The 25283-nt window shown below is 52.2% G+C and overlaps 11 protein-coding genes across 11 annotated transcripts; 4 read left to right on the forward strand and 7 right to left on the reverse strand.

The window, feature by feature from the left end:
* Positions 1-313: 313 nt before the first annotated feature.
* On the reverse strand, positions 314-1364 carry PV08_04895 (uncharacterized protein; the record flags this gene model as incomplete). The annotated part of the gene is made up of 2 exons (XM_016379239.1): positions 314-1074; positions 1145-1364. The coding sequence occupies 2 exons, from the start codon at positions 1362-1364 to the stop codon at positions 314-316; spliced, it is 981 nt and encodes a 326-aa protein (XP_016237916.1).
* Positions 1365-2986: 1622 nt separating this feature from the next.
* Positions 2987-4638, forward strand: PV08_04896 (uncharacterized protein; the record flags this gene model as incomplete). Its single annotated transcript, XM_016379240.1, has 2 exons — positions 2987-3392; positions 3443-4638. The coding sequence occupies 2 exons, from the start codon at positions 2987-2989 to the stop codon at positions 4636-4638; spliced, it is 1602 nt and encodes a 533-aa protein (XP_016237917.1).
* A 561-nt stretch (positions 4639-5199) lies between these two features.
* Positions 5200-6576, reverse strand: PV08_04897 (methionine aminopeptidase, type I; the record flags this gene model as incomplete). Its single annotated transcript, XM_016379241.1, has 3 exons — positions 5200-5874; positions 5956-6348; positions 6436-6576. The coding sequence occupies 3 exons, from the start codon at positions 6574-6576 to the stop codon at positions 5200-5202; spliced, it is 1209 nt and encodes a 402-aa protein (XP_016237918.1).
* A 1609-nt stretch (positions 6577-8185) lies between these two features.
* Positions 8186-8962, reverse strand: PV08_04898 (uncharacterized protein; the record flags this gene model as incomplete). Its single annotated transcript, XM_016379242.1, has 1 exon — positions 8186-8962. One exon carries the CDS (start codon positions 8960-8962, stop codon positions 8186-8188), a length of 777 nt encoding a protein of 258 aa, XP_016237919.1.
* A 387-nt stretch (positions 8963-9349) lies between these two features.
* On the forward strand, positions 9350-11970 carry PV08_04899 (dethiobiotin synthase; the record flags this gene model as incomplete). The annotated part of the gene is made up of 3 exons (XM_016379243.1): positions 9350-9519; positions 9575-9677; positions 9739-11970. 3 exons carry the CDS (start codon positions 9350-9352, stop codon positions 11968-11970), a joined length of 2505 nt encoding a protein of 834 aa, XP_016237920.1.
* A 232-nt stretch (positions 11971-12202) lies between these two features.
* Positions 12203-13462, reverse strand: PV08_04900 (uncharacterized protein; the record flags this gene model as incomplete). Its single annotated transcript, XM_016379244.1, has 1 exon — positions 12203-13462. The coding sequence occupies one exon, from the start codon at positions 13460-13462 to the stop codon at positions 12203-12205; it is 1260 nt and encodes a 419-aa protein (XP_016237921.1).
* Positions 13463-13549: 87 nt separating this feature from the next.
* PV08_04901 (uncharacterized protein) lies at positions 13550-15187 on the reverse strand (the record flags this gene model as incomplete). The annotated part of the gene is made up of 1 exon (XM_016379245.1): positions 13550-15187. One exon carries the CDS (start codon positions 15185-15187, stop codon positions 13550-13552), a length of 1638 nt encoding a protein of 545 aa, XP_016237922.1.
* A 482-nt stretch (positions 15188-15669) lies between these two features.
* Positions 15670-18128, reverse strand: PV08_04902 (uncharacterized protein; the record flags this gene model as incomplete). Its single annotated transcript, XM_016379246.1, has 2 exons — positions 15670-17955; positions 18003-18128. The coding sequence occupies 2 exons, from the start codon at positions 18126-18128 to the stop codon at positions 15670-15672; spliced, it is 2412 nt and encodes an 803-aa protein (XP_016237923.1).
* Positions 18129-18477: 349 nt separating this feature from the next.
* On the forward strand, positions 18478-19627 carry PV08_04903 (cytochrome c1, heme protein, mitochondrial; the record flags this gene model as incomplete). The annotated part of the gene is made up of 4 exons (XM_016379247.1): positions 18478-18552; positions 18628-18782; positions 18835-18897; positions 18955-19627. The coding sequence occupies 4 exons, from the start codon at positions 18478-18480 to the stop codon at positions 19625-19627; spliced, it is 966 nt and encodes a 321-aa protein (XP_016237924.1).
* A 328-nt stretch (positions 19628-19955) lies between these two features.
* Positions 19956-21593, reverse strand: PV08_04904 (uncharacterized protein; the record flags this gene model as incomplete). Its single annotated transcript, XM_016379248.1, has 2 exons — positions 19956-21311; positions 21369-21593. 2 exons carry the CDS (start codon positions 21591-21593, stop codon positions 19956-19958), a joined length of 1581 nt encoding a protein of 526 aa, XP_016237925.1.
* Positions 21594-21827: 234 nt separating this feature from the next.
* Positions 21828-25101, forward strand: PV08_04905 (uncharacterized protein; the record flags this gene model as incomplete). The annotated part of the gene is made up of 7 exons (XM_016379249.1): positions 21828-22334; positions 22383-22701; positions 22753-22793; positions 22842-22991; positions 23043-23162; positions 23210-23297; positions 23354-25101. 7 exons carry the CDS (start codon positions 21828-21830, stop codon positions 25099-25101), a joined length of 2973 nt encoding a protein of 990 aa, XP_016237926.1.
* Positions 25102-25283: the final 182 nt, after the last annotated feature.

The following is a 25283-nucleotide window of genomic DNA, read 5'->3' on the forward strand; positions in this document are numbered from 1 at the left end:
CTGTGCTGCCTCGATGTAGATGTAAAACGGAAATCATCACGTTTTACTTGTTAGAGAAGCTTCTCGTCGTTAGCCTTACGTGGTACTCGGATGACTTGCAACTCAAACGTCGCGTATCAAATATGTACCTTTCTCACAGATGGTCCTCCACCGTCTTTCCATTGCCTTAGCATTTGAGTGTGCCTCCGTAATCTAGCGCCAGATCCTCTATTGTCACGATATATGCACATAGATATTGTACCCCAATTCCAAAAGGAAAGAAAATGGGGATAGATAAACAATCGATTAGCCTCCCTTAGATACTCTTCATCCCTCAGGCATACCCATTGTTAGGTCTGCTGTAGTCGAAGCCGTGGTAAGGTAGAGGTGGCTGAAGAGGCATCGTGGTTTCGCCTGAGGGGCCGTGGTCATCCTCTTGGGACAAGATCATGTCGCCGTCCCTGTACGAGCCAAGGATAAAGTACCAGCTGTAGCAGAGGACCAGGACAAGCGCCATGAGCAGGGCGTCGAAGACGAACAAGGTCCACTCGTGCGTGAAGAAGTAACCCCTTGCACCCTCGGCAAACTCGATGACACGGACAATGTTCCGGACCGAGATGATGACGCTCACCACGTACAAGATCCAGAGACCCAGCTCCCATCTCATGCCCGAGAGTGCTTTGGCGTGTCTGGAGCTGACGCGTCGGTGCATGCGGAAGTGCCACTTGACAGCGATGAACATGAAGAAGAAGAATATCACGACTTGGAGGATGAGGCCGGCCAAGGCGATGTCCTTGCCCAGGTTCTGCTTGTCCTTGTCGTCAGACTTGGCGTTGCTGAGGATCGCGGCACCGATAGCTTGGACAAAGAAGCAGAGAATGTCGCTTAAGACGAAGATCTTGGTGAGCCAGGTGATGCGGACGGGGGACAGGTGAGTGCACCCCGTGGCTCGCATCAGGCGCCCAAGTGTCATGTACACGGCCGCCGCGAACAGGGCGGGTGCAACGAGAATGAAGATCTGCTGCGCGGCATAGAGATAGAGCTTGTCTTGGTGGCGAGAAGACAGGTCTCGGAAGACATACCCAGCGACCTCGACTGTGGTGTTTTAGTGTTAGTCCGATGTGGAACAAGGAGATGCAGCGAGGAAGAAGGATGTGTGACATACGGAGCGCCCCAAGTGCGTATGGCAAGCAGAACCAGTATCTTCGTATGATGAGGAGAATCAGATGGGCAATGGCGAGGATGGCAAAGACAACAGCTGCCACGTCGGCGAGCTTCCGAGAGGGATCGTACAGCCAGTATTGTTGATCGTCTTCGTCGTCCGAGGAGGCTCTGGCCACTTTGACCATCGAAAAGGTCGAGTCGATCGGGGTTCCGAGAGGCATTTTGTGCTTTGAATCTGTTTAACTCGTTTCTGGGTTGAAGCAAAGACTGGATTCTGTCGAGGGAAGACCTTGATGGAAGATATACTTGTTGAGAGACTGAAGCTTCGCAGGGCTGAGCTTGATACCCCAGTCATCTTGGTCCGCGCTATAGCCTAGCAGGAAGTACTCTGCCATGCTTCTCGCAGATCCAGACAAGTTTAGTAACAATACGTCACCGGGGATCGGCGGAGCAAGGGAGGCTCAACGGCTTATTTAGGTTGAAACGCTCCTAGGCGACAAGGTGTTGGTGCGGACTAGCTCCTGCGTTTTTAGGAGTTATGATGTTTCGCTGTTGGGGGCGTCGTATAGATTCGACCTACCGTAACGAGAAATTGCAAGACAGAGTTAGCAACAAGCTCTTACAAACAAGCTCTCTTGTAACGAAGCTTCTTACAACGAAGCACATGGCGTATGTCCTGATACGGGGAGTACTGTCAATGCATGGAGGGCCTGATAAAGCTCGTATAATTCGTATGATCTGGGTGGGCGATTGAACGACATGCGAGCGCTGCATACATCAGTATCCGGAAAGTGATCAGCAGTGGGCCATCGGATGTTAAAACGAGGACTCGAGAAGCACCAGTTAAAAGATACGACGGGCTCCATAGCGAGAGAGTGAGAAGGATCAGTGGATGAAGGTGTTTTTCCTAGCTTCATGTTAACGCCAACAGGCAAGAAGATTGAATCCACAACGAGGCTCATGAGGCTGCGCTTGTCCTATTTTGTAAGTACCAGATTTCAGGCCTCCAACTCCCTCCCCGTTTCTTGACAACACCAACTGACAACTACTGATCCCCAAGCCTCACTGTGGAGTTGGTCGTATCTTTTGACTGATGCTTCTGGACACACGATCAACAATCATCACCATGTCACTGCCATCTTTTCGTGGCTTGACGAATGTGATAGCAATCCCTTTTGCTGGCCATGGTTTCGGCTATCGACACGACCAATACGAATAATGCTATCATTATTGCTATCATTGCTTCCTGGAATACCCCCTGTTTTCCCTGGTCTTGTTCTCCCTTGGCATTTTTGGTCTCTCGCTTTCTCACGAAATGACCCAAGAGATCAGCCACGCGTATTCCGCGAATTGCAGCCAAGCGTAGCAGCAACCAAGAAATCCAGAAACAGCTCTTTGACTTATATGGTGACTACAGTGGATTTGCTGCTGACTAGCGCTTGTCGCAATGGCCAATCATGAAATCCATCCATCTCCCTTTCAAGGAGGATGGGAAGATCTCAACTGCCATATCCAGGGTGGATGTGCGAGCCATGCGTCAATGCCCTGGCAGCTACGAGTACGAGCCCGGAGTTGGTAATGGCCCGCACCTCAGCTCTACGAGACTGTGTCTTGATCGTTCGCGCTTTGTCACTTGCTTCAGGAACAACCTGCGGATGTCCTGCTTCCTCGTACCTGACTGCGCCCAAGCTCTGCTGTCTTCCCAGCCCGTCCACCACGGTTGTCGTCCCACACAGGCAACTTTGGTCACAGTTCTCTTCCGTCTGCATTCCAGTCCGCTCCCTCTGAAGCATAGCTACCTGGGGTTGTGTGTGCTCGGGGGCACGCTTGGTCCAGCGTCGTCATGACCTGCGCGCACGGCGTGGCTCCCATCTTGCTTCCTCTCACGAATGTCACAATCTCGAGCAATGGATATACACAAACAAAGGGCATTCAGACTGGCATCGGGTCTCCAAGCCAGGTCTTCGCCCTTTGGCCCGGTACCCTTGTCAACAACATAGTCGTCTCGAACTCGGCAGGTTGCACCTCTGCGACTAATTACACCTGTTACGGCTCGAGTGGCGGCTCCTTCGACACGGCAAGGTCCAGCACCTACAACATGATGACTCTGGCGCAGTGGAATGGTAGCCATGACGAGCTTGAGGAAGCAAGGCTCGGCTCTTCGTTCATTTATTTCCAGGACAGCATACGCCTCTCTGATAACAGTCTCCTGCCGGGATTCCCAATAGCGATGGCGCCGCCAAATTATGGTAAGAGCCTGATCTCGAGACATCGATGGTCTGTTCTAATCATACCGTAGCCACACAGGGTTCGATGGGTCTTGGCCCTGACTCGCCGTTTCTCCAGACTCTGTCCGATCAGAACATTGCACCATCGCGAACATGGGGCTATTGGGCCGGCAGCGTGTCACTGCTCGAACCTCGAGACGGGCTCCTCGTCGTCGGTGGCTACGATCAAGCACGCGTGGCCGAGGGTGCGACGTTTACAAATTTCACCTCGGACCCAGAGTATCTAGGCCACCTGACCATGCGAGTAACCAACATGACATACGACGCCGGCGACGGACCCGTCAGTCTTTTCAACTCGTCGTCGCAGGCTTTCACTGCCCTCTTGAACAGCGCAGTTGGGTCCAACTCGTTGCCAGCAGACCTCTTTTACAGATTCGCCGACATCACCGACGCCAACATCGACGAGGGCACTGCAATCCTTTCCTGGCCGTCATCCGATCATCCAACAGGCAATCTCACCATCACGCTAGACGATGGCGGAGACGGGTATCATTACGAGGTACCGTTCTATGAACTCTTCCTTCCCAGGAGAGGGTACAGCGACCAAGGCTCACTGGAAATCACAAATCAAAGCTTCACATTCACAAGCACGGCCAACGCCGATGTCTACAGTGCTGGCGTGCCCTGGCTGGGCTCCACCCTTTTCCAGTCGAATTACATAGTCAATCGGGGCGACGGCACGTTCCAGCTCGCGCCTGTCAACAGGTCCGACTCGTACGCAATCAGTTATCCGAACGGCGTCGATATCCGACCGATCTGCAATGAGACAGCGCTCGCCACTGCAGGCGGCGGCAGCGGGAGCTCGCTGACTGGAGGGGCCATTGCCGGTATTGTCATTGGATGTATCGCCGGTGCAGCACTGCTGGCTGGTTCCGTGGGCTACTGGTTCTGGCGGCGAAGGAGACAACAAAGACAGGCGGCCTCTTCAGAGGCCGCGGGTGCCGGTGCAACTGCACCTGGCTTGGTAGACCCATCCGGCAAGGTTGAGCTGGATCCTCAGTCGACCCAGTCGCCTGCGACGGCGACGCAAACCACTCCGGTAGAGCTGGCCCACGAAGACGCCATGAAGGTCGAGTTGCCGGCCGGATCGACGCCGAAGCCGAAAGAGATGACAGAACTCCCAAGCGACACCGCCACCGTAAGCACCCTTCCTCCGTACTCGAAACAAGAGATGGAGCCCGTCGAGTTGCCGGCGAAAAACCATTGATGGACCCTGTGAACGGGGGACTAACCACACCACACCTAAAACCTGGGACCGGGACCGTGACCAGTCTTGCCGTTCCCTCGCTCTTGTCAGGCTTCTTTGGGGCTTCTTTGGGGCTCATTTTACAGCTGCCGACAAGCTACAACGAAAAGAGTCGGTATCTGCCTTGTTCTTTTCTTCAGAAAGCCTGAGCCCCGGTTGTGTCCTACTTTTCGCGGTAACGCAATGCTGCATGTATGTTATGTTAAGTCGGAAATGGTAGCGAGGTGTTGGCAGGTTTTGGGATTGAAATGCAACTAAACCAAAATAAACAAAAGCATAGGCATATGATATGCCTGTTTGAGAACATACACTGAAGCGGACGAGATTTTCATTATCAATAGCACACTGGCACCATAGTCGATCGAAATCATGGCTTTTGAGAATTATATTCATCACACACTACATGTGCTTCAAATGATGCGTGGGATATATCGCTCGCTCTCATCCTCCATTCGAACTGGCGGTCACCATGATTCGAGACGCGGGACGTGTGAGTAAAAGCCACAAGGCGTCTAAGTCTACTCAAGCAACTCCATTCGTGTGCGCGGCTTCCCCGTTAGGAGAAGGCATTGGTATCGCGCCACCCGGAGAGTTTGGTAATCGAGCGGTCAAAACCTCGACGCCGTCGTCCGTGACCAGCATCGTGTGCTCGAATTGTGCCGAACGGCTGCCATCCGAGGTGACGGCGGTCCAGTCGTCCGGCCACGTCTTGTCCTTGTGTTGACCCAGACAGATCATGGGCTCGATGGTAAACGTCATGCCGGCCTTGCACTTTCCGACCGCCTTGTTCTTTGCATAATGCGGCACGTTGGGCGCGCAGTGGAACAGCGAGTTGATCCCGTGACCGCAGTACGTCTTGACCACGCTGAGGCGCTGTGACTTGGCGTGCTTCTCGATGATGTCGCCAAAGTCTGCAATCTTGACGCCGGGCTTGACGTGCTCGATGGCCTTCTCCAGGCACTGCCGCGTCGTCTCCACGAGGCGGACGTTGTCGGGGTCGGCCTTGGCCTTGTCCCCGATGTAATATGTCTCGTTGAGGTCGCCGTGGTATCCCTCGTGGTAAAGCGTGACGTCGATGTTCAAGATGTCGCCGTCCTGTAGGACTCGCTGGTCGGGTATGCCGTGGCAGATGACCTCGTTCGGCGACGTGCAGACGGACTTGGGGAAATGGTTGTAGTTCAGAGGAGAAGGATAGGACTAAACCCCCTCGAGATTAGCAAAGTGTGTTCGTACACATGTCGCCCAACGCAGGGTGCCGCTTTCTCGTGCGCTCTTTACCTTTCGTTCTATGCATGCATTGTGCACAATCTCGTCGATCTGGTCGGTCGTAACACCAGGTTTGGCTGCCGCAGCGGCGATGTCCAGCACTTCTCTCGCCAGTCTGCAGACCTTGCGCATTCCCGCGATGCCCTTCTCGTCGAGGACTTGGATATTGTTTTTCCGTACATAAGGATATCTCGGGATGCCATCTTGCGACCACTCCGGGTGCGGTATCGACTTTGGAATCTCTCGTTTCGGCGAGAGTGGATAGACCGGTCTTAACGAGCCGGTGAAGGGGTATGTGGGAAATGGGTTGAAGTGGCCGCTTTCTGGATCTACTTTAGAAACGACACTCGGAACAAGGAAATTTCGCAGAGGGTTCGTACTCTTGTGTAGCGTCTTGTGCTCGGCCTGGTTCGGTCGTGGTTAGCATCGTTCGTCCTTGGGCCATGTCTCCGAGTCTTTCTTACAAAAGACGAGGGGAAAAGATCAGCCTACCCAACTTCGCTTGAAGCAATCCTGGGAACAGAAGAAACTGTCGACCCCCATCTCCTTGCACTTTGGGCACTGTAACGTCGACGCATCGTTCTCGCAATTCAGTCCCGGACATTTTCGAGGTTGCTCCGCTGCTTGGTCCATCTTGGAAAGAGGAAAAGACTGATCTCGGATGACTTGGTACTTGCTGCAGGGTTGTGTGTCTCGGAGCTTCAGATTTGACTTCCCCAAGAGTGGCGAAGTATCTCAAGGGATCAATAGGCAATCTTATGGGTCCGCGATCCAAATGGCGAGCGATCCCTCCTCTTCGTCCAAAATATAGTGACTTAGAGCCCACAGGCATATGAACTTTTGGATCTGCATACGCCTCGAGAACTTTAAAGCAGCATCCAAGAACCCAAGGCAAAAAGTCCCGCCGTTCTATGGGGAGACACAAATTAGCGTAACGCACCAAAGGCTAACACTGCTAGCATAGCACTAGAGAAGATTTTGTGGGTCAGTCACGTGACACAAATCAAACCCTTATATGTTTGAAAGGCCAAAATTGTGTTGTCCTTCGGGACATTTGGTCAATTTGAAACGATACAGAGAAGGTTCGTATCTCGCGCGAAGATGATTTTGGCATTTGACTAACATCCAATAGATTAGCATGGCCCCTGCACTAAGGATGACACGCTTTTCAAAGAGTGCTACAAGTTTTTTTTTTGGTTTTGGAATATGGCTTTTGGTTCGAGTCGCGGACTGGTTGAGGTTTTTTTTTTTAATTTTTCTTGCCTCTCAGTTGGGCGAGAACTAGTATTGTCTCCGCTCAAAGGGACATAGCTCGCCCATTATCATCTTTGGGCGTCCTGCTAATCACAGGGACTAAACATATGTGTTTTCTGTGCTCTGTGTGCTCTCGCAGCAACAGGCAGTACCATCACAGGATAAGTCGAGTCACTCGCCAATTCGCATCGGCTACTGTATGGACATAGCCTCTCAGTTGAAGTGAGCCGAACTGTCTAGACAATTCATCATGCGTTGGATGTCCACTGTCTTGAACGCTTTGTGATGGAAACCCAACGGGAAGCTTGACACTATATGTCCAGCTCGCATGTCGTACATTCTATCTGGGTTTCTGTTATATTTTTGCGAGGTATGGTCTCTCCTGGATTTTGGTCCGGCCACTTTCTACCTGCGCTGTGAGTTGTTGATTCGTAATATCTGCTGCCTCCGGATTCAAAGCTTGCTTATCAAGCCAACCTCTGACACAAGCAACAAAGCTGTCAATCTGTTCTTTAGTGTTTCCCGAGTGAAGACAAACTCTGACGCGCTCAGTACCTCGAGGAACCGTTGGCGCAACGACCGGACGGACAATAAATCCTGCAGACTGGCAATATGCAGCCAGAGATCGAGGATGGGTACTTAAAATGGCGAAGATGGGTGATTCTGGACAAGTATCTGGAAGGGTAACGAGAGCCTTGGAGTGATTGTTGCTTTTTGGAGGTATTACGGAAGTTAGGGTTTGAAGTTGAGTGAAGAGATGGCTGATCAAATGATACATGTTTGCCGCAAGCTAGCAACGTCAGCTTGGCAAGCGATAATGAGACAAGGTCCTTACAATATTCGCCTTGCCCTGTTGAAGCCAGCGATATGCTGTTCTGATTGCGACTAAATTTGGGTAGGACATGAATGTGGTATATATCAAGGGTCGTGCGTAATTGATCAAATATAGGCGAATAACAGGAGAGCTTAAAATGATGGCTACGTATGATTAGCCGCTTTCATTCTGCATCGTTAATGACTCACCACCGTTGCACGCGAGAGCCTTGCCAAATGTATGCAGGCGAATGGAAACACGATTCTCGAGCCCAAGCTCACAGACTCTTCCGGATCCATTAGGACCGTATAGCCCGGTGGCATGGGCCTCGTCGACGATGAGATGAGCGTTCTTGCTTGGAAACATTGTTTCCATAAGATCAACAATCTCCGTTAGAGGAGCCAAGTCCCCATCCATACTGTAGACGGTTTCAACCGCAACGAAAATGGTTCGGCTGGAGTCCGCGGAAGTGACTGATTGCAGAACACGCTTCAAATCTGCGACATCGTTATGTTTGAAAGACAGCTGTTGCTTAGCTCTGCTCTGCCTCATGCCGTCATGTACACTGGCGTGAATGAGCTCGTCGTAAACGATGATATCCTTTTGGGAGGGGAGAAAAGCGAAGATGCTAACATTTGCATCGAAGCCAGAGTTCGTCAAGAGGCCGGCTCCGGCTCCATGGAAAGCCGCAATCTCATTTTCGAGTCCTTCAGCAACTTGTGAATTTCCGTCCAGCAGCCTTGATCCAGTAGAGCCCAATGGTGTGCGTAGTTTGTTTAAGGCTCCGAGGTAGTCATCATGAAAGTCCCTGTTGGTCGACAAAGACAAAAAGTCATTCGACGAGAAGTCCACAGACCCGGGAGGGCTGGACTTCAAGGTGCGAAGCTTCGACTGAGCACGACGTTTCTCGAGGAGGGCTGCAAGCCGTTGTTCCAGTGGGGATGGAGACATGTCGAGGGAATCCGCCGGGTTAGAGCCGACAGGTCGAGCGGGTCATGCAAAGGCCCTGGACTCTCAAACACATAAACCTGGACGCGTTCAGAGGACTACTCGGCAGAAACAAAATGCTCCTTAAACATCCCACAAGGCCAGCTGCTTGTAGACGGGAATTGTGAGAGAAAATGTTGGGTCAGCAAACAGCGGTTGATGTCTGGGAAGGGAGAAGGTCAAGCGAACGGGCCTCGGTTGGTCCCCAATAGGAGATTCGATCTGTCCCCGAGATCTGAGGCTAAAGGCTTGGCAGGGACAAAACTTCGTGAGCAGCGTCTTGAGGGCGGCGGCCATCTTCGCCGTCTGACTCACCCGTGAAGAGGAAAAGTGCGCGGTCGGTTGCTCGGGATGCTTTGGCGAGACCTGAAGGCGTGGCAGGTCTACGGCGCCAACACAGATGTCGGCAAGACCATCATCTCGACTGTCTTGTGTCGAGCTTTGCAGCGGCGAGCACCGCCGAATGGCTTGCTCTATTTGAAGCCCGTCTCCACTGGCCCTCAGGCCGAGGCTGATGACAGGTAAGCGACGAGCTGTCTGTGTGCACCGAAATACGAACACTCACCGGCGGTACAGACATATCAGACATTTCGTGCCTGGAATAGTGTCGAAATGCATTTCCCAATTCTCCAAGCCTCTGAGTCCGCACATCGCCGCTCAGCTGGACGGGAGTAGCTCGGTATGGTCCCAGCTAAATGGTGATCGTTCATGGGAAAAGTCTGCTGATCAAGCATGTACAGTTACCCACGTCTGACCAAGAGATTGTCAAGCAAGTAAAGGGTCTGCTTTCCCAGCACAGTCGAGAGGGAGGACGATATGTCATTGTCGAAACAGCGGGAGGGGTCCTTTCCCCTGGTCCCTCGGGCTCAGTTCAGGCAGACCTATACCGACCGCTGCGTCTGCCAACCCTCCTGATCGGCGACAGCAAGCTGGGAGGTATCGGCACGACCATCTCCGCCTTCGAGTCACTGCACGTCCGTGGCTATGATCTCGACTCGGTCATTCTGTTCGACGACCCGGCCTGGGGCAACTATGGCTATCTCGAGAAGCACTTCTCCAAACACGACATTCCCACCATAGCCCTCCCATTACCACCAGCTCGGCGACCAGACCCCAAGGACGACGAGGCAGTCCTGTCGGACTACTACCAGGAATGTTCCGAGTCAACGACCATCAACGACCTCGTCAACAACCTCCACCAGAAGCACTTCTCTCGCATCTCAAAGCTAACGTCCATGGCGGCCCAAGCTGACGCAGTAGTCTGGCACCCCTTCCGCCAACATAGCATCCCTCACAACATCATCGCCATCGACTCCGCGTACGGCGACCTCTTCCAAGCCTACAACCCCGAGACCGACCCGGCACTGACGACCCCAGCCAGTCCATCCCAGGGACTCACCCCCCTGGCGACGCAGACACCACCCGCCGAGCCTCTATTGACCCCCCTGTTCGACGCCTCCGCATCGTGGTGGACGCAAGGCCTCGGTCACGGCAACCCTGAGATATCCTTGACGGCCGCGCACGCCGCAGGACGATACGGCCACGTGATGTTCGCGCATGCCGTCCACGAACCCGGCCTAGACTTGTCGTACAACCTGCTCTCGACGCTGCAGAACCCGCGCCTCTCGCGCGTCTTTTTCACCGACAACGGCAGCACCGGCATGGAAGTCGCCGTGAAAATGGCCCTGCGCGCCTCATCCCAACGCTACGGCTGGTCCAAGGACGATGGGGGATCCCCCGTGGCCATACTAGGTCTCCAGGGAAGCTACCACGGCGACACGATCGGGGTCATGAACTGCTCCGAGCAGAGCATCTTCAACGACAAAGTCGACTGGCACCAGCCCTGGGGACACTGGTTCGAGCCGCCGTCGCTTCTCATGCGCAAGGGCAAATGGGAACTCACGATCCCCACCGAGATGACACCACCGACGCCGGGCCAGGAGAAGACGGTGCAGGAATTCGACAGTCTCGCGGCCATTTTTGACTTCGACTCCCGCCGGAGCGATGCGGCGCGGTACGAAGAGCACATCAAGGCCGTCTTGACGAAACTGGTCAAGGACCAAGGCAAACGCTTCGGCGCGCTCATCATGGAGCCGCTCCTGATGGGCGCAGGGGGCATGATCTTCGTCGACCCGTTGTTCCAACGTACGCTGATCACCACGATCCGATCGAATCCCGACCTCATTGGCGTTCCTGTATCTTCGTCGCCGTCGGAGACCACCACCCCGAACCAAGACACAGACTGGTCCGGTCTCCCACTCGTCGCCGACGAAGTCTTTACCGGTCTCTACCGTCTCGGCCGACCCAGTTCTTCGACGTTCTTGTCCTCGCCATCGCCCTCGTCATCGGCCCCCACGTCGACGTCCACAGCGTACACGAGCCTCGCTCCCGACATCTCGGTCCACGCGAAACTCCTGACCGCCGGCCTGCTTCCGCTCGCGCTCACGACGGCCAGCGACTCCATCTTCCGCACGTTCCTGTCCTCTTCGAAGACGGACGCTCTGCTGCACGGCCACTCTTACACCGCGCACCCGATAGGCTGCATGGTCGCGAACAAGGCTCTCGCCGAATACAACGCGCGGGACACCGACGGCTCGTGGGGCCACTTCAAGCAGGCCTGGGCCTCCGGCCCGTCAGGCTCAACTTCCGCAAGCCCTTCGAGCCCCGTTTATTCATTCTTCCCGCCCTCTCTCCTGGACACCCTGTCCCACCACCCCAGGCTGGCGGGCTGTTTCGCGCTCGGTACCGTTCTCGTGCTGAAGCTCGCATCTCTCCAAGAAGGGTCGGGCTATAATTCAACCGCCACGGCCTCCTTGCAAGCCCGATTACTCACAACTCTGGACGAAGACGGGTGTGGTATACATTCCCGTGTGTTGGGCGACGTCATATATTTCATGACAAGTTTGACCACAACCGCCGAACAGGTCGAGAGACTGGGCCAAACACTCTTACAGGCTTTGGAACGTGATTAAGCAACCGGGCCTCACTCCGACGATTTGTTCTTCGCGGTAGATACTCAAAAGTCAAAAGGGGTTTGTCATTGTAATTCACGTCTGGTCTGTCACTCAAGCTCAGAGTTCTTCCGGCAGGAAAGTCTTGGCTCTATCGACAGCATTGATCCAACCCGAGAAGAGTCTGTGGTACATAAAGTTGTCACTCCGCAAAAGTTTAACCTAAGCCCTGTTTAGAGTCTCTGCACGCTACCTAAATGGAAGCGCCATCTGTAACTGCCCAAGTCACATGTCCGGGTCGTGTCAAGAGCTCCTTGTCCTTGTCCTTGTCCTTGCCCCTTCCCTCCCCGTGCTCATTTGACTCGTCATCGTCCGATCCACCATGTTGTTGAACGTTATGAACAAGGCCGTTTTCCGCGATGTATCTCATCCTCTTGTGACAGATCCGAGGCGTGTAAATGCTGTGCAGCACCGCTCGTCCACTTTTGTAGAAGAGCCAGACTGAAAGCCCCCCACCCTCAGTCTGAACAGCAATGTCCTCTACCGAGTCATCTTCAACCTTTGCAATTACGGCACCGTTGACCTTTAAGGGAGTTTCCCTGGGCGGGGAAGAACTGGAGGCCGCTTCATTATCGTTGTTGGGTTCAGTTGTGCTCTTTGGATGGCTGGTCATCTGGGTGTCCATCAACCGGTCACTCTGCCCGAAGACTCCGGCGGTCTCGCTCCACATGTCTGTCACGCTGGACAACTTCTGCATGGCCCTGAGGATGTCGGACGGGACGTTGTAAAGTACGATTTGGCCATCGTCATAGGTCGCGACAAGACGCAATCCCCAGTCAAGCGCGTGTCCGGCCGCGTATCGCAATGGTGACCCATATTTGCCGTCTGGATGTGGTGGAGGGACGAATATGACTTTCCTTACGAGCTTCGTTGGCCCTCCAAGTGGTGAATCACTGCCCAAACACAACAGTCCATTGAGAGGATCTGTGAAGAGTACATGAGAGCCATCGCTTACTGGCACACCCCGAAAGTGGTCACAATCGACTGCCCGCAAGATGCCTTGCAGTTCTTCCTTATGCTCAAGTAACGGAGAGGCGAGCCGATCTGACTGAGGACTTGCATCGGTTGGGAAGGGTAGATGGCCAAAGAATAAACGAGTCAAGCTCGGTCGACGTCCCTGAGCTACCGAGGCGGGAAAGAATTTCCCAGTAGTAGGCGTGCTATCGTGTCTGAGCAATTGCGTAACAACTGGACCTGCAGCACTTGAGATCAAGCGGAGTTTGTTTCTCGAATCAACGCCCGGCCGTTGTGGCAGAAAGTACAGAAAGTCGCTGGGAGCTGCGAGTGGAAACCATCGATTTAGATTACCACCAGTGACTGCATCAACCCAATACAACTCGATACCCATCTGACAACCAAATGCAACACACTTCCGGTTTGGACATATGGCCACGCTTCGCGGGAGATCGTCCGGACTGCCTACGTTCGCGTACACCGCTGTTGGCCGGGTCATTGTGGAGATTCCTAAGCCGCCTGCATTTCGGTCACCAGATCCCAGATCGCTGCAGTCCCCGGGTTCCACCAAGCCAGAGATCTCTTGCTATGATGATGGTGCGCTTGGAGATCCAGTTGTTGCGCCGAAAGTTGACAACGCTCTCGCGGGATCGTATCTGGCTTCCGAGACGATATACGAGATGTCTCGCAAGTTCAGCATAGCTGGTTGCGTACCAAGATATGTCGCCGAGTCTTGTACGATTGTCTGCATCCCGAGGTCAAAAGTTTCACCTGGACTATTGCGGTAATGCATTTTGGAGGGCGTTCCAAGGAGATCCCAAAGCATGCCTAGCCGACCCGAAAGTAAGGCAACGACCGAATACCTTTCAGAGCTGGTGTCCATGCTAACTTTCAGCACTTCCCTTCCAGCAGCGAGCCGCGTGATTGGGAAGACTGATCCACCCGGAGCATGTAGATCGTACACGGTGATTTCCTCACTAGAGACTGCTAAGACAAAGTTGCCACAAGTTGAGACAGTGAATCGAGATCGTCCAGAGCATGCACCATGAAACATCTCGGAAAAATCAACCTCCTCGGTGATCGACAATCTTGATGACATTTCCGTTGTATTGGTCAGTGGAGGCCCGCCTCTCCAATCGGGGGAGATTCTGCTCTCTGTCGCCAACCGTTTGGAATACACCCATTCTTGATTGATGCCGCAACCACTATCTTCTAGCCCGGAAAGTAGTTGCATATCAACGCTGAGGGCAAATTGACAAAAACTAACCTTGGCGATTTGACCTTGGACACTGCGATTCAAACTTGCCAAGTACCACTCTCTGCAGGTATGACGGGCAGCATCAAATCCGCAGGGAAGCAAGTATGAATAGATATGTTGCAATATCTCTCGTGGTAGACGAACGACTACCGGAAGCTTGGGAGAAGGCAATGCTGTATTCCATAGTCGACACACCAGACGAAGAGCCTTGTAATCTTCAGAGGACAGAAAGCGCAATATACCAGAGACGACTGAGGGCGGAAGAAAACCACTTCTTGGTAGCGCTGGATCAACGGTAAATTTGGAGGGAAACGACGGAGTTTGACATGTCGCATCCGATAGTACTCCGAGTGGGGGAACGTTCTCCTGGTGATTATACCCAAAAGCGAGACGTGGTAACCGAGCGAGCGTATCTCGATGTCCTGGAAAGGCATTTGGACGGAGATAGATAGACGTGTTTGAGGAGGTAGATGTTCGTCTTGATGAATCGATGGCCTCGTCAAAGGGGTTGAGGAATGCACCGCTGTGGTCCACGGAGTCGCGTTGCAACCTCAAGCCTTCACCTGGTGGAGACTGCACCGGTGACTGCTGGTTAGATGGTTGCATCGGTGTCAAGGAGTTGGAGGTTCGTTGTGATGTCAGGAAAGGCATATCATCTGGATCTTCCGAGGTACCGTCCAAAGCGATTATTTTCCTGCTATCTTTCTGAATGCCAAAAAGCCTTTCATGCTGCTCATGGGTTCGGAGGCTACTCGGGGTAGACTGTTCAGGAGTACAGAGGTCACAATCTTCTGGCTCGAAGCCGGTGTGCGTGTATTTCCGAGCAGAGGCAAAAGCCGAGTGGTTGAGATCCCAGATCGGCATCATGAAGTATGGGCGTCTGAGAGAAGACGATGTGATCTCGGAAAGAGTGAAGGAGGATGCATGCACCCATTGCTGAGTAGGGTCTTGAACGGTGAGAAACATGCCGAAGGAATATACTGGTGCAATGCCTCGAGATACAAAGATCTCGAAAGCCAGGTTGTCGACTGACAGACTGTTTAGTAATAGATATAGGAAAGCAACTGAAGGTAAACGATGTTGACTGTGACTAGGTGCGAGTGATTCTGGACGAGATTCCCGAAAACAACTCAGTATACGAGGCCTCCACGATCTGGTCGTGCTTGCATTCCATGTCAAAGAAATTTGCCACAGGCAAGTGCTTCTTAGTATGTATGGAAGGCTCGATGAATCGCTTGATAATGTTCTTCGTGCTTTGCCGTCGGCGAAATTGATGATGTATGTAATTCTGATCGCAAATCTATGGGTATTTGTGCATGGAAATTTATACTGAAGAATCTCTGCAAACCAGGCAATAAAAAAAAGTGTACAGGGTATCTCAATTATCGCGAATTCAACCATCCGCTCGCTATGCTCGTATTATTAGGCCAAAAACCCATGTAGGGATTTTAGACCTGATCCGATTGAGGGATGCCATGCCCAGGCTTGCGAATCCATAAAGTCTCCAGGGGTTGCACCAAGTTCGGATTGATATAGCGAAGGCCAGTATTAGGATCTGTGTCGACGGTTCGACCGTAGTCTGTGTCTCTATCCCACGGAGTTTCTGAAGGAGTGGGAAAGTCAAGTAAGTTTTGTCGGTCGATGCTTCGAAGTGCAATGAATTTCATCAATGGGACATAGGTCCGCTGGAAGTACAATGTAAACCAGATAGTGATGACGAGTATAGGTGCCAGAACCAAGGAGGCAGTCAATGCGCCTCTGAGAGCCAAAGTTGCGGTCATTGCAACTTGAAAGAGGACCAGACCAGTAATGATGCGATTGCATATCATTGGCCATGCCTGACCAGTCGAATGTTGCCGGTGTTCCATGGCGTAAAGCAGCTGGTATTTGTGAATGAAGCCGCCGATGCAGAAGTAAACCAAACCGAACAGTGTTATCAACCACGAAGAAGGTAAAACACTATAGACGATGCAAATGATGAAGATTAACATCGTTTGCGGCAAGAAGAACCCGTAACTGAAGACAGGTGGTCGGGCTAGCTCGGCGTAGTCGCGAGGGGTTTTTGCGCCGATAAGATAGAATGGATACAAAGCCACTGAGCCGACTTCGAGCAGCCTGAAAGGGAACAATCCTAGGCCCTGGAGGATAATCAGATTGATATAGAATGGCGACAATTGTTCAAGCGCTTTGGCAACAGCGTACGCGATTCCTGCTGTGTCGCGCAAAATGTCTTGCAGATCTTGCCAAAACTCGTAAAAGTTGGTGGCCGATCCCCAGATTGTGAAGACGATGAACAAGTTGAAAAAGGTGAAGAAGAAGTTCTTGGAAATGACGGACAACTCGACATCTCCTTGCGAGGTCATACCCTGCTGATTCGACAGCCAGTCGTACAAATACGGAACTGCCAAGGCGAGTAAAGAGAAAAGCAACGTCGGCAGACCAGTCTGGACCAGTGACCGTATGATTTCATGTTCTTCCAACGCCGCTGCAAGCCCCGGAAGTACCTTGTCAATGACCTCAATACTGAGCAGACCTGCCAACGGAGCGACGGCAGCAGCCCAGAAAATGGTAAGTAGTCCAATGAAGATCATGATAGACCAGGACCGAATCATGCGGTGGTTGCGAGAGAGATACGTGTTCTTCCAGACAACGTCTGCCGGGGGTGGTGCCAGGCTTGCAAGAAGCTGACCAGGCTCTGGATCCAAAATTGCCTGAATCGCCATCTGGCAAGCAGCTGTTGATTCCATAGTGACAAAAGCAAGCGGCATTGGCTTGAACTCTGCTGTTCTCAACGTATGTATCCTTTCATCCAGCATTCGCAGTTTCTCCTCATAATAGTCGATTGCATCAATTTTCCTCCTGTAAATGTTCAGTGGCCCGTACCTGAGGCTAACAGTTGGCCGGGGTCGATCAGCTGGCATCACATGTGCTTGCTCCATCTCAGACCTAGACAGGAGAGCGCCATCCTCATCGGCATCTCCCAAACGAATACGTTGTTGATGTCGGGCCCGCGAATGTCGCAAGGAGTGGTGATGTCCAAGGTATACTGTCCACGCCTCTTCGAGTTTACGCAAGCATTTCATTCTCTGAAACATAAGGCTATCCAAAGTCTGCCAGTTGCGACACAGCATGACACTGTCGACTTTGCCAATCCCTAAATCCTCAATGAAATATTTTATCGCTTGTTCTGAGCGCATTTCCGACGGTATACCCGACAAACGGAGTGTTCTGTCAGTGATCGTAGCTTGGGTACCTAGGTATGCTTGCCGAATGCGAATGATATTCTTCGTCTCTTGAATCAGAAGGTATATGGCGACAAAGCTGTAGAAGTAGACGAATACAGTATACATCCAGAGGTAACTATTATCCTTTTCAATGACTCCCTTTTTGGGCTTCTGAGGGTCGATTCGAAACATCATCACGCTTCCGGCGTCTGGGTCAGTCCCGTTGATCGGGTTCGGAAAGAGCGGTTGGCCCGTAAATCTATAATTGACAGGGAGGATGACGGTGAGGGAGAAAAATAGGGTGACACATAGGTATTTGATAGCATAGCGGAAGAAAGACAGGAAGGCGTAAGCATCAAGGCCGGCTGAAGCGAGAACCTCCTCTTGCGAGATCTTGTATAGGACAGGAATCCATCCGAACAATGTTTTTGGCAGATCGGGTAGTCGAGAGGCAGCGTCCGACTGCTTCTTGCGGGCATGGTATAGACTTGTCCATTTTGGCCGGAGGACCTGAACTGATCAGCATAAGAAAGTAAGCTTGAGCGACGATGGCATACACAGAAAGAAAGGAATGCGCTCAAGCCCAGACCAACGGAGATGAAAATCTGAACCTTGATGTTGCGCTGGTTGATGTCCTTGAATTGATCATTCCAGGAAGCATCCTTCGAAGCATGCAGCGACATCGCCGGGGGTCGACGAAGATGAGACTGATGCGCTGCATTCAAGTAACCAGGGTGTTGGTCGTAGACTGCGCGAACACGGCGCATGAGCTCGACCGTATCAAGTAATCGAGGAAGACCGGACGCCGCCTAATCGGTGCTAGTGTAGTCTTGTCGTGCAGCCAATCAGATGGTCAGCGAATAATGCGCAGGAAAGAGCTTCAAAGCTTCTCAATTTCAACCCTCCGACACCACGCAAATCGTCGTTCGCATACTCTGTTGCCGCTTCACCACCGGGCATCAGAACCCAGTTTGCTCAGTTGCACGACAAGTCCATCATCTGTCGAGGGCCGGCGCCTGACCAACAGACACGATGCTGGCCACGTCGGCAATCCGCTCTGCTCCATTGAGGACAGCTGCACGAACCGTTGTCCGCAGAACAACCACTGTCAGTTTGCCACAATCTCGTTCGGACCACGAGGAAAACGGTGTTTCGATGTGAATTACTGACAGCAGGATATAGCGTGCTGCCTCCTCGAGCTCTTCCGAAGCGTCTTCTTCACCCTTCTACATCACAGCAGGTGCCTCGGCCGCAACAGCAGCTACTGTTGGCTCCATCGCATGGTACTACCATCTCTTCGGTCAAGATGCCTATGCAATGACACCCGCCGAAGAAGGGTGAGCTCAAAAACTCGATTTTGATGGATTTGGTGGCTAACAAGCTGTTCAGACTGCATCCGACACAATACCCGTGGGAGCACACAAAATGGAACAAGACTTTCGACCATGCAGCGTAAGCATTGAAAGGGTTTTTGCTGGATCACAAAATTCATATGTTGACTGTCTATAGCTTGCGAAGAGGATTTCAAGTCTATCAAGAAGTTTGCGCTGCTTGCCACTCGCTCAAGCGTATTCCCTATCGATCCCTCGTCGGCACGTTTATGACCGTCGATGAAGCCAAGGCACTAGCTGAGGAGAATGAATACGACACGGAGCCCAACGATGAAGGTGAAATCGAAAAGCGACCCGGAAAGTTGTCAGACTACCTTCCGTCACCATACAAGAACGACGAAGCCGCGCGTGCTGCCAACAACGGTGCTCTTCCTCCGGATCTATCGTTGATTGTCAAGGCTCGACATGGTGGCTGTAACTATATCTTCAGCTTGTTGACTGGTTATCCAGAGGAGCCGCCAGCAGGTGCCACGGTTCAATCTGGCCTGAACTTCAACCCATATTTCCCAGGTACCGGCATTGCCATGGCTCGTGTCTTGTATGATGGACTTGTTGAATATCCCGATGGCACACCCGCAACTACTTCGCAGATGGCCAAAGACGTGGTTGAATTCTTGAACTGGACCGCCGAACCCGAAATGGACGATCGCAAGAAGATGGGTATGAAGGTTATGATCATTGGAGTTGCTCTGTTGGCAATAAGTGGATGGGTGAAACGATACAAGTGGTCCCCGATCAAGACCCGAAAGCTCGTCTATAACCCACCATTGGAGGGCCGAGGCAGACGGTAAAAGAACTGAGAGAAGAAAAGGCTCGGAGATTTTTGTTTTGCAATGTGGTGACCAAAGCTCGACAGGCAGGCAGGTTGGGTCGCTGTTTGTACCAAAGAAGATATACAAATCCTATTACAAAATCAAACACGTACATATTGACTTTTTAACCCGCAGCTTTTATTCTGTCGTCACTCGTTACCGATCTCATCCGTCTGTATCCTATGACAGCTCGTTCGGGGTATCTTTGAAACTCGTATAAAGGAGAACTTCAAAATACTCTGTGAGGAGAAAAGACCGTCTCATCATCATCATCAAACAGTAATATTGCTGTCGTCCAGCCCCGGCATCAGTGCTTCCACAACTTCACCATTTTATCCTTTCCACCACTGGCAACACACTTGCCGTCCTGACTCCAGTCGAGGGCAAAAACCTCGTCCTTATGCCCTGGCAGATCCTCTTTTAACTTTCCGGTCCGCACATCCCACACTTTGGCCGTAGTGTCCTTGGATGCACTGGCGAGTAGTCTCGAATCACTTGACCAAGCAACCATGTACACGGCGCCGACATGGCCGCGCAGGGTGGCTATGAATTTCCCGTCTCTTGCATTCCACAACTTGACACTGTTGTCAAATGACGCCGAGGCGATGTACAGTCCGTCAGGAGAGAAGGATACATGCAGGACTTGCTTCTGGTGCCCTAGTAATCTGGCAATAGGCTTAACGGAGGCGTTCGAGTCGCCGGCAATAGCAGAAGGATCCCACAGGAATATGGTGTTATCGTCAGACGCGGAGAGAAGTTTTTCAACGAGTTTACCTTCCTGGCGCGCGGCGTCTTCGAATCTTGTCTTGGCTTTCTTGATCTTCTCCTCGGCTGTGTCGGGTACTTTGCCGGTGTGGTCGTGGTAGGCGGTTCTGAGGACAAAATCTGTCGACAGTGCGAGATGGTTGACCCAGTGTGTGTGCGTGGAGAGTGTGTGCAAACAGTTCCAGGTCTTGGAGTTCCAGATCTTGATCGTCTTGTCCTGAGACGACGTGAAGACACGATTGAACCCGCCCCAGCGTACGCATGTCACCGAGCCTTTGTGTCCTGAGAGTGTCTGTTCGACACGTCGAAGTGGCACATCCCAGATTCGAACTGTGCCGTCTTTGGAAGCAGACGCCAGGCGAGGCTTGCCTGGGGTTTGGTTGTGATAGGGTTCCCAGGTCAAACTGGTTATCCATTTTGTATGCCCTTTCAGAGGGCCACCGAGGGCCTCGCCAGTCTTTGGGTCCCACAGGCGTATAGTATTGTCCATGCTGCCCGTCGCCAGGATCTTACCATCCGGTGACCACGACACGGCAAGCACCCAACTCGTATGTCCTTTCAGGGTATGTAGGGGCGTACCTGTGTCGCAATCCCATATCCGCGCTGTGCTGTCGCCGCTCCCTGTGGCCATTCTCGAAGACGTTTCGGGTGAGAACGCAGTTGCAAGGATCGCCTCTCCATGTCCTGATATTGAGGCCGAACATCGTGTCACTGCTCGTACTCGGAACACTGCTTGGGGTATGAATTGGAGGATGATGTTGTCTTCAGTAGTCTTGTAGCCGGGCCGTATGACCGAGTGATATATATCATCCTGAACGTCGAGGAGGGTCGACTCATTGTCTGCAGGTGCTCGATCGTTGCGGAAGAAAAACCGGTATGGTAGCCGTTCATTGGGATCCTACGCATACATATCAGAACCATGCTAGCGGCGGTGTACATTGCATAGACCTCGTACATTGCCTTGAATCGTGTTGAGTAACGTCTCCAGATTCTTCACCGTGGCATCTTTCACCGGCACTGCTACTACAGGGCCCGTGGACTTGCCTGTACTCTGGTCGACAAAATGTACTCTCACGCTGCCTAGGTGTTTCGGTATTGCAGCATCTTCGGCCGCCTTTTCTGCCTTTTCAATGGCTGCTATCTTTTGGCGCTTGCTTGGAGGAGGTATGACGGTCGCCATGACGGAGGTACAGTTATCTGGTCCTGATTTGCTGGTGCTGATGTCTCGAACGAGCGACTACAAAAAAATATGGACGGAGCCTCGCAGCCTGACTTTGTCAGCCTCGTGCGGGGAAGATGCTCGGTGGACCTTCCCAAAAACATCACGAGCATTCACACTGTCCTCTGTTCAAACACACCTCACCTTCAATCTTCTTCACCCCGGTCCTTGTCGTGCCATAGTTGGTCGACAAAGATGGCCTCTCGAACAATGTCCATGACTCCTCATCCCACTCGCAGAATGCAAGGTGGGTCAGCTCGCGGCTCAAATGCGAGATCGCGGTCCCGACGTGCATCGACGTCTGTGGGCTATGCCAACTCTGAGATCGTCTGTGCAGTCACTGAGTCTCGCGGTCTGTCTCCCGTTGTTGGTCTTGCTTTTGTCGATATCTCTACCTGTGAAGCTGTGCTCTGCCAGTTTTCCGACACACAAACATATGCTCGCACCTGTCACAAAATCTCCGTCTATGGTCCTTCTGAAATTCTTTACACGCCCAATGCTGCGGACTCGAAACTCGTCTCTATCATACATGAAAATCTTGACATTGACCAAAACGATATCTCACTGCACGACGTTGACAGGAAGCATTGGTCGGAAAGTGCTGGACATGATTACCTTGAATTTCTGGCGTTTCCAGATGATCTTGACGCCTTGAAGATCGCGCTTACAGGCAACCACTGTGCAACATACTGTTTCTCGGCAGTATGTGATGTAAGCGACAAAAGACATGTATTTGTACTAACGCTACAGGCAATGAGATACACTGAGCTCGCACTACACAAGATATTTGCTCCAAAGACGTTACGCATCAGATTCGAAGCTGCAGAGGGTTCTGTGATGATGGACTTGTCCACCATTAAATCGCTCGAGCTCGTCCAAAACGTGCATAACGCAAAGTCCCGAGACTGCCTCTACGGCTTATTGAACAATACATTGACCCCAATGGGCGCTCGGTTTCTGAGAGTTAACATTCTTCAACCTTCAACTGACGTCGGGAAGATCAACAAACGACAAGACGCTATTGAGGAATTGTCAAATGAAGAGCATAGAGTATTTGCTCTTCGTGCTGGTATTGAATTCTTTCCAGGGCCATGGTCGACATCTTGCTGACCTCCAATAGCTCTGAAGTCTTTCGTGGACAGTGATCGCATTCTTGCGGCTGTCAGAGCCAAGGACCCTCACAATCTGATGTAGACTGATTTTTGCTAGCTTGTTGTCATGTCCACGAAACCCGACCTCACCCATATGGAACAATGTGTCAACCACGTACTGATGCTGAAAACCTTTGTCGACTCTATTGCACCGATCTGGCAAGCACTCGGTGGCAGCAAATGTGAAGAATTATCGAATATCTACCAGGTGTGTTCTTCGTATCAGGAATCAAAAGCAAGTACCTAAGGCTATGTCAAGCTGTGTAACCCAGAAAACTATGCGGGAGTTCAGCGGTTCATTTCCGAATCAATTAACGAGGATGTCCGTTACTCGACCAAGCCGACAGATCTTCGTAATCAGCGAGTGTATGCTATTCGTGTAAGTGTTTTATTTCTTTTCTGTGTAGCGCTGCTGATCGAGGTCAGGCCGGTATCAATGCTATGCTAGACGTAGCCCGCCAAACGTACAAAGAGATCGATGAAGATGTCTTCCAAATGGTCGAGGCGCTGAAAGGTAAGTCGCAGCGGTTGCCTCTTTTTGCTTCCTTCAGGCCGAGCCAACAATCATAGATGAACACGGTCTTCAATGTGCCGAACTCAAGTTCGATACGGCTCGCTACTACTTCCTACGCATCAAATACAAGGACTCCTTGCGACAAGCGCTTCCCGAAATCTTCATCAACATATTTAACGGGCCCAAGGTCCTAGAATGCCAGACTCTTGAGCTTGTCAAAATGAATCAAAAGCTGCGCAACGCCCACGCCGATATCATACATGTTGGCGACGGCGCCATCCGAGAACTCATCGAGACCGTCCGCTCGGAGTTTCACCCTCTCTTCAAAATTTCCGAGTCTATAGCCCTCCTCGACATGCTTTCGTCGCTCACTCAGGTGAGCGTATCAAACAACTACATTCGTCCGGAAATAACAGACACCCTCGCGCTCAAAGCCTGCCGTCATCCTCTGCGAGAGAAGATCCAGGCCGAACGCTTCGTCCCAAATGACGTGTACGCAACGCGGCAAAATCGCTTCCAGATCGTCACAGGCTGCAACATGAGTGGCAAGAGCACGTATATTCGCAGCATTGCACTGGTGAGTATCATGACGCAGCTGGGATGTTTCGTTCCTGCAATTTACGCGAGTCTCCCGATCATAAGAAACCTTTTCGCCCGTGCTTCGACGGACGATAGCGTAGAAGCCGACATTTCTTCGTTTTCGGGCGAAATGCGCGAAATGGCCTTCATTCTACGTACCATTTCCGAACAGAGCCTCGTCATCATTGACGAGCTGTGTCGTGGTACGAGCACGACAGATGGACTGGCGATTGCAATTGCGATCGCCGAGGCTCTCGTCGAGTCCAAAGCGCTAGTATGGTTCGTGACGCATTTCCGTGATTTGCCTAGAATCCTAGCCGAGCGTGCAGGCGTTGTCAATCAGCATCTCGAAGTTGAAATCAGCGCCGACATGTCCAAGATGAAGATGCAATACAAGGTATCTGACGGTTATGAGGATGAAAAGTTCTACGGCCTCGCTTTGGCCAAGGTGGTCGGTCTGCCGGGGCCGGTCATCGATGTGGCTGAGAAGGTATCGCGGCTGTTGAACGAGCGAAACGAGGCTCAGAAACGGAATCCCGAGGCCACAGCCGAGGCAAGACGCAGGAAGCTGATTCTTAATCTGCGCGAACGGCTGGTGCAAGCGAGGGATAGCTTCACGGCTGGCCAGGCCACAGCGAGTAACCTCCAGGCGTGGTTGAAGAGGTTGCAAAGCGAGTTTGCGTTGAGAATGAGGGCCATTGATATCGAGATTGGAGAAAGTATGAGTAGAGAAGATACCGCAGACACCACGATGAGTGATACATACACTGACACCACTACCGCTACCAGCGCCGACAACACCACCACCGACATCGATACCAATATCAACGCCAATATCCAGGGCCATGGCCAACACGAAGACCACCGACTCAGGCCAGGATCCTCGATGATCGAGGGCGGCGGACAAGGCTCTGATGATGGCGTGATGCAATGCAGCGACCATAACGGTCAGCATGCGGAGGAATCTGTCTCTGCCACGGGCTCTTCGGTAGTAGACGTCGACGCGTACAATGAATCGATCGAGAGGGACGAGGACGAGGTGGAGGTAGAGGTGGAGGAGCACCGCGAAGACGAGCATGACTCGGACACGACCGTCCACGTCGACCCGCATGATGATGACTATGTGGACGACAACAACTACGACGGCCACGACCACGACGACGAGGACATGATGCTCGATTTTGACGCATATATCGAGTACGACGACGACGACGACACACTCTGAACCTGTCACCTCGAGCGTTCATGAGAGTTGGACTGGTACGGGTATGCAGGAAAGACTGATTGAAACTGGTGTTGTTATCCATGCCATGCCACGCCACGTCGTGTCGTGTCATGTTTTCGAGGTACGGCGCCGTGTGTTCTCGGGTACTTGTTGTTTGAATCGTGAACACAGAGAAAAGCGAG

Source organism: Exophiala spinifera (genome assembly GCF_000836115.1).
Source record: "Exophiala spinifera strain CBS 89968 unplaced genomic scaffold supercont1.3, whole genome shotgun sequence".
Classification (NCBI taxonomy): domain Eukaryota; kingdom Fungi; phylum Ascomycota; class Eurotiomycetes; order Chaetothyriales; family Herpotrichiellaceae; genus Exophiala; species Exophiala spinifera.